Source organism: Epinephelus moara, chromosome 24, assembly GCF_006386435.1.
Source record: "Epinephelus moara isolate mb chromosome 24, YSFRI_EMoa_1.0, whole genome shotgun sequence".
Lineage (NCBI taxonomy): Eukaryota > Metazoa > Chordata > Actinopteri > Perciformes > Serranidae > Epinephelus > Epinephelus moara.
Window position 1 is genome coordinate 52465016 of NC_065529.1, and position 8134 is coordinate 52473149.

Here is an 8134-nt window from a genome sequence, read left to right on the forward strand (position 1 = left end):
TGATAAACAAATAAACACAATGATAAACAAACAGTGATAAACAAAAATAGTGATAAACAAACAGTGATAAACAAACAAACACAGTGATAAACAAATAAACACAATGATAAACAAAAATAGTGATAAACAAACAGTGATAAACAAACAAACACAGTGATAAACAAATAAACACAATGATAAACAAAAATAGTGATAAACAAACAGTGATAAACAAACAAACACAGTGATAAACACAGTGATAAACACAGTGATAAACAAACAAACACAATGATAAACAAACAGTGATAAACAAACACAGTGATAAACAAACACAGTGATAAACAAATAAACACAATGATAAACAAACATTGATAAACAAAAATAGTGATTAACAAACAGTGATAAACAAACAAACACAGTGATAAACACAGTGATAAACTAACACAATGATAAACAAACAGTGATAAACAAACAAACACAGTGATAAACAAACACAATGATAAACAAACAGTGATAAATAAACACAGTGATAAACAAACAGTGATAAACAAACACAATGATAAACAAACAGTGATAAACAAACAAACAGTGATAAACAAACACAATGATAAACAAACTGATAAATAAACAAACACAGTGATAAACAAACACAATGATAAACAAACAGTGATAAACACAGTGATTAACAAACAGTGATAAACAAACAAACAGTGATAAACAAACACAATGATAAACAGTGATAAACAAACAAACACAATGATAAACAAACAGTGATAAACAAACAAACACAATGATAAACAAATAAACACAATGATAAACAAACAGTGATAAACAAAAATAGTGATAAACAAACAGTGATAAACAAACAAACACAGTGATAAACACAGTGATAAACTAACACAATGATAAACAAACAGTGATAAACAAACAAACACAGTGATAAACAAACACAATGATAAACAAACAGTGATAAATAAACACAGTGATAAACAAACAGTGATAAACAAACACAATGATAAACAAACAGTGATAAACACAGTGATAAACAAACAGTGATAAACAAACAAACAGTGATAAACAAACACAATGATAAACAGTGATAAACAAACAAACACAATGATAAACAAACAGTGATAAACAAACAAACACAGTGATAAACACACAGTGATAAACAAACACTGATAAACAAACAGTGATAAACAAACAAACACAGTGATAAACAAACACAATGATAAACAAACAGTGATAAATAAACAAACAGTGATAAACAAACACAATGATAAACAGTGATAAACAAACAAACAAACAAACTGATAAACAAACAGTGATAAACAAACTGATAAACAAACAGTGATAAACAAACAAACACAATGATAATCCAAACAGTGATAAACAAACAATGATAAACAAACAGTGATAAACAAACAAACACAGTGATAAACACACAGTGATAAACAAACAATGATAAACAAACAGTGATAAACAAACAAACACAGTGATAAACACACAGCTGTATAAATAAAGGTGGAGTTCGGCCTGACATCTCTTTAAACTGAGGAAGTGACGTCATCAGCTGATCACATCTGACTCGTCTGATTGGCTCATCTGAGGTTCAGCCACAGGTAAAGCTGTTGCCATAGCAACATCAGCATCCCCAGTGTCCCCTCCCCGGTTACATAACAGCTGCAGTCTATAAATACATCACAGTATGTGTGTGTGTGTGTGTGTGTGTGTGTGTGTGTGTGTGTGAGTGCTTCATAGATGAACATCAGTAATAAAACAGATGAGTTCTCTCAGTATGTGCACTGATAGTCTCTGTGTCTGTCTCTGTAGATGGCGTCCTCTCAGAGTGTCACACACATCAGCTGATCTGGAGTCAGGTGGGTACCTGATGCTTCATCTGTGTGGACACAGATCGACCAATCACATGACACATCACTTTATAATAATAATAATAATAATTCTTATTATTATTGATTCATGGTTTTCAAAACCAAGTTTACAAAGTGCAGCAGACTGGAGTCAGGTTGATGATGTCACAAACAACAGAAACAAATAAAAAGTCCCAAATACGCAAAGTAATGAAAACATCAAACAAACAAACAAATAAATAAAACTTGCCATCAAAAGCCAGTTTATGAAAATGAGTTTTAAAGAGAGGACAGTGAGGTTTGTGTTTGACAGAGAATCAGAACGCAATGTGTCACACTCTGGAAGCCCCGCCCACTGGACAGGTAAACAGCTGCCACAATCTGCAACCAACGGCTGAAATGCCAGCGACGTGTCCGCAGCTACAAACATCAGACATCAGCCTGTAGTGCCCTGTGTCCGCCAGAGAGAGACAGACTGTCCATCTGTTTGAAACACAGACTCAGTCGAGACCCATGAAATGTTTTCCCCTCCGGTGTGGGCGGGACTTACACGCGCTCTGTCTCTATTGGTGGCAAGCTGTCTGCTGAGCACAGAACACAAAGTACGTAGACTGATGCACGTGACGTGGAGGCAACGTTTACAAGCGTGAGTTCGGCCAGTGCGTCAGATTGAGGAGGATGTAGTGTAGTCTGTTAGCAAAACGTCTCCTGGTCAGAATTCCTTTAGTGTTCAGGAGTTGATTCACACCAGGAAGACAAACATCAATGTTTCTGACGCTGCGTCACAGAGACGCTGCTGAGAACACATCTGATTAAAGAGAGCACAGCTGATTAAAGAGAACGCATCTGATTAAAGAGAGCACAGCTGATTAAAGAGAACAGCTCAATAAAGAGAACGCATCTGATTAAAGAGAGCACAGCTGATAAAGACAACAGCTCAATAAAGAGAACGCATCTGATTAAAGAGAGCACAGCTGATTAAAGACAACAGCTGAATAAAGCAAACGCATCTGATTAAAGAGAGCACAGCTGATTAAAGACAACAGCTGAATAAAGCAAACTCATCTGATTAAAGAGAGCACAACTGATTAAAGAGAGCACAGCTGAATAAAGAGAATCCAGCTGAATGAAGAGAGAACAGTTGATTAAAGAGAGCACAGCTGATTAAAGACAACAGCTGAATAAAGAGAACGCATCTGATTAAAGAGAGCACAGCTGATTAAAGACAACACTTGAATAAAGCAAACGCATCTGATTAAAGAGAGAACAGCTGATTAAAGAGAACACAGCTGATTAAAGACAACAGCTGAATAAAGAGAACACATCTGAATGAAGAGAGAACAGCTTATTAAAGAGAACACAGCTGATTAAAGACAACAGCTGAATAAAGAGAACACATCTGATTAAAGAGAGCACAGCTGATTAAGAGAACGCATCTGATTAAAGAGAGCACAGCTGATTAAAGAGAGCACAGCTGAATAAAGAGAACCCAGCTGAATGAAGAGAGAACAGCTGATTAAAGAGAACACAGCTGATTAAAGAGAGCACAGCTGATTAAGAGAACACAGCTGATTAAAGAGAGCACAGCTGATTAAGAGAACGCATCGAACACAGCTGATTAAAGAGAGCACAGCTGATCAGATCAGAATCCCACACTCTGGATCTTTGAGAGTATTCTAACCGTTTGTCTTCCATTCAGCTGACGACCTCAAGTTGAGTTAAGCTCCGCCATCTTTCAGGTGAGGACAACAGCCACAAGAATGAGCCAGTTGAAGGAGGCGGAGCCTGGCCGGGAGATGGAAGCCAAGGTGAGATTTCCCATCAGCACATATTCAGAGCACCGTCCACAAATAAACCAGGAGCCACAAACAATTCTGATTAGTCTGAGGAGGTTCCATTTCTCTTGATACTTCCACAAATCTTAGACTGCGATTAAAATTAACTCTGTTGTGGTGCATTCAGGGTCATTAACTCTTTGTTATAGTGCGTTTAGTGACATTTACTCTTTGTCATGGTGCGTTGACTGACATTAACTCTATTACGGTGCGTTCAGTGTCATTGACTCTTTGTTTTGGTACGTTAAGTGACATTAACTCTTTGTTATGGTACGTTAAGTGACATTAACTCTTTATTACGGTACGTTAAGTGACATTAATTCTTTGTTATGGTACGTTCAATGTCATTAACTCTTTGTTTTGGTACGTTAAGTGACATCAACTCTTTGATATGGGGTGTTCAGGGTCATTAACTTTTTCCTGTGGTGCATTCAGGTGCAGACCTGGGCTCAGTCTCTGGTTTACACTTTGGAGGAACTTGAGTGTAAAATATGCTACAACCGCTACGACACTCGCAGCAGGAAACCCAAACTGCTGGGCTGTCTGCACCGAGTCTGCGCCAAGTGTCTGAAGAAGATGGTGGACATGGGTGAGTTCACCTGTCAGGTAAAGTTAGCTGTGAGGAGGCGGGGCAATGGTTTGACTATGAGCTCAGCTGTAGACCTGAGATCTGGGGCCTCACTTATAAAACTGTGCACAGGAGAGGTGACTAAAGGTGACGTACGAACAAAGCACAGGAAGCGTACGTATAGAAATATCCTGATTTATAACACAGTGTGCACACATGTCCCATGCCAGTTTCCCTTTATAAATCACAATCAGCTTGAAATGTGGCGCATGTGAGCGAGCGTCTGGCCCCGCCCACAGGTGCCTATTAATGGTCAGTGAATTATTATTGATGAACAGAAGTTTACATCACCACATGATTCCTGAGTGCAACACCACTGCTGCTCACTGCTCCCTCAGGGGATGGGTCAAATGCGGAGAACAAATTTCACACACTCAGGTGTGTGACAATCAGTGGGACTTAGACTTAAACTTAAACTAAAGCAGCAGGAAGCAGAGCAGGGCCAACAGGAAGGAAAGGTAAGAAACCAACCTTGACACAGTGAAGCTGAATTTGTTGTTGGAGAGGTTGAAAGAAGACGATGTTTGGTGGACTCAGTGTGGACGTTACCAAGGCTCAAACTGCAGCTGGTGGCTGATGCTGTGAATGCTGCCGCCTCAGACTGTCTCACAAGTCAAGAAGAAGTGTCACATATGAAGGTGTTCATGGGTGCTGATTTATTCAGACAGAAAACTGACTGTCTGAAATAAACTCTCTAAATAAGGGACACAGTTCCACAGCTGTTTGACTCAAATAATTTCTTAAAATACGTCTTGTGTTCATAAACGATGCATAACAACCAGGCGCTGGCACCCAGCAGCAGCATTTGGCTCAGATACCTGGAGACAGAGGTCGGGGTGGTTTTTCAGGTGTCACAGCATCGGCACAGCTTGGTTCCTGTGGGTGCTTCTTTGTAACGCCGGGCCCGAAGCAACGCAGAGATCCAGCAGCACCGCACGCAAGCAGTCTGAACTGACTCATAAGCCACTCATCATTGTTGGCCAGTAGGTCCAGCTCCAGAGTTGAACTCCACTGGGTGACACCAGATGTGTTGTTGGGCGGAGCTGAGTTGACAGATGAGCAGGGAGATCTGGGCCGTCATTTCCAGTGTTCAGGGTCGTACCCGTTACGTTTATCACTCTCAGAGCCATCGTCGTTAACGCAGACACGCTGCAGGTGCTCAGACACCAGAATGACGCCATCATGGCGTGCATGTGTTAAAGCAGGCTGTGATGCAGTGCTGGTTATGGTTGCTTAGCAACTTCAGACACAACCTGCCTCAGCCCGTTTGACAGATGGCGCAAAGTGGCGCCCAGTGCCCAAACTCGACTTGTGCTGACACAGAGCTGGTTGTAAAGTTTAGTTTAAGACTTGAGAGGTTTGACGAGTCACGTCTAACGAAGACTCGATGATTGATGTTGTGAAACTTGTCCACAGTTAGGTCACTGACCAATCAGCAGAGGTCATTCTGACCAGCCAGTGACATCATCTCTATCCGTCCAGTACGATGACCAGTGTGATGTGTGATGATTCTGACATCATCCAGTGTGTCATGTCATTCTTCTGGTTGATTTTCAGGTGAGTCCTCGCCATCCGTCATCAGCTGTCCCTTCTGTCGCCATGAGACCCACGTCCCCGACGAGGAGGTGAGACTTTATTAGCCAGGAGGTGAAACTCCTCCCGCTTCTGAGCTGGACAGACTGACGTTCTGCTGTCCTCCTGTCTCTGTCCTCTGCAGGTGTGGTTGATGGAGGATGACCGACACATCCTGGCTGTTCTGTCCTGTCAGGACCGAGTCCGGCGAGGAGGAGCAGGAGGGGAGGTGGTGCTGAGTCCAAATGGTCTGACCGGTAAAATAATGGCAACTTTCTTCTCTAAATGTTTTTTATGTCTGGGCTCTAGACCGGAACATTAAGCTCCTCCCTCTCTGTCTGACAGGAGGCGGCGGCGTAGACTCGTCCCACCGCTCCTCAGACTGTCTGGTCATCACCATCATGGAGCTCCCAGAGGAGTCTCCGTCCTCGGACTCACTGAGCATGCTCAATGTGGTGGGTCTGTACCGCCCCCCCAGCCTGGACTCGCTGCCCTGCAACCTGCCGGCTCACAAGTGTCGCGCTTGGACGTCCCGCAGCTTCCCGCGCTGCCTGCTGGGGGCACTCTGCCTGGTCAGTATACTCCAACCCAGTCAAACTAGTACCAGCATGTAGTGTGTGTGTGTATGTGTGTGTGTGTGTGTGTGTGTGTGAGTGAGTGAGAGACTAACGAGGTGCTGTCGTGTGTTTGGACAGGTGTACTTCAGCTCTCTGCCTCTGGGGATTTACCTGCTAATGATTGGTCAGCTGTGGCTGGGCGTGGTCCTGGTCAGTCTGGTTCCCTCCACGCTGCTGCTGCTCGTCCTCTACGGCTTCTGTCAGTGTCTGTGTCACGAGCTGATGGAGGCGCTCGCCGCACGCACACACACGCTGCCATGACGATGACGACATGCTGCAGTGTTGACACGAAAACGTGCTGCTATGACGATGATGACAACATGATGTAAACAACAACACTGACAGCATGAGCCGTCACACCTGAATCACTCACCTGTAGACCCTCACATCACACATACCAGCATTAACCCTGCCCCTCATCAGGTTGCAGCCAATCACACCAGGACCAGCTGATGACATCATCACAGATGGTGTGTACTGTGAAGGTTTTTGTCTTTGTCGTCTCCTGCTGGACAAACTGATTTCATTTCAGGAACAACAGTAGGACCCAACAGGACACCTGTCAGCCAATCAGAGAAGAGCATTCAGTAACACCAAACATCAAACAGTTCAAGGCGTGTGTGACTCTGAAGCCGACATTTAACATGTCCTCAGGGACTGCTAGCCTTGCTTAGCACAATGACTGGAAGCAGGGGGAAACTGTTAGCCTAGCTTAGCACAAAGACTGGAAGCAGGGCTGTTAGCCTAGCTTAGCACAAAGACTGGAAGCAGGGGGAAACTGTTAGCCTAGCTTAGCACAAAGGCTGGAAGCAGGGGAAACTGTTAACCTAGCTTAGCACAAAGACTGGAAGCAGGGGAAATTGTTAGCCTTGCTTAGCACAAAGACTGGAGGTAGGAGAAAACTGTTAGCCTAGCTCCATCACAGACCTGACTTCCTGTTGGGCAGTTGTTATTATGGGATGCCTGAATGGTTCTCTGGGGAACTTTGTATGTCGGTGAACAGTTTGGAACGTAACGTAAAAACTGAGACTGACCTCGACTTTCTGAGTTGCTTCAAACAGCAACTCAGTTGGACTGACATCTGCGTAGGGAAAATCCAAAAGATTTTATGTCATGTGCGTTCCCAAGTTTCTTGCCTCTTTTCAGCTTTGCTTATGTAACGTTAGCTAAGAAATGGCATCCCCTAATGTTAAGAAACAGCCAGTCCACACAGGACCGCTGTGAACCCTGGGCTGCCGTTTGTACAGGCTGAATTCAAGCTGCTACAGCGGCTAAAGTTTGAGCTGCCATCCGCTCTCCTCCTGGGGACGTGGCGTCCTAGTGGCAGGTAGTGAAGTTGAGGGTCGGCAGGCTGTGTTAACGAGCTAGTCCTTGTCTCATTTCAATTGAATTCATTAAACTTAATTTATCCCAAAGGAAATTCTACTGCCAGAGAATGCTTCAATTACAGGAACACAAATGAACCCTGACAAACTACCACTACCACTACTACTGCTACTGCTACTGCTACTACTACTACTACTATCAATCAATCAATTTATTTTTCAGTCAGTCAATTTTATTTATAAAGCCCAATATCACAAATCACAATTTGCCTCACAGGGCTTTACAGCATACGACATCCCTCTGTCC

At 43.2% G+C, this 8134-nt stretch overlaps 1 protein-coding gene across 2 annotated transcripts in view; it reads left to right on the forward strand.

Moving 5' to 3' along the window:
- LOC126386792 (E3 ubiquitin-protein ligase RNF182) overlaps positions 1 to 8134 on the forward strand; it is a 12876-nt gene extending 4742 nt beyond the window's left edge. Inside the window, exons 2-8 of one of the 2 annotated variants that reach the window (XM_050039372.1) lie at positions 1813 to 1859; positions 3550 to 3658; positions 4121 to 4274; positions 5871 to 5938; positions 6031 to 6142; positions 6231 to 6457; positions 6581 to 8134. In XM_050039372.1, the coding sequence (XP_049895329.1) occupies positions 3611 to 3658; positions 4121 to 4274; positions 5871 to 5938; positions 6031 to 6142; positions 6231 to 6457; positions 6581 to 6763 (792 nt within the window). In that variant the 5' untranslated portion in view covers positions 1813 to 1859; positions 3550 to 3610 and the 3' untranslated portion in view covers positions 6764 to 8134. The remainder of the gene's footprint in view (positions 1 to 1812; positions 1860 to 3549; positions 3659 to 4120; positions 4275 to 5870; positions 5939 to 6030; positions 6143 to 6230; positions 6458 to 6580) is intronic. The other variant, XM_050039373.1, reaches the window with a different exon arrangement.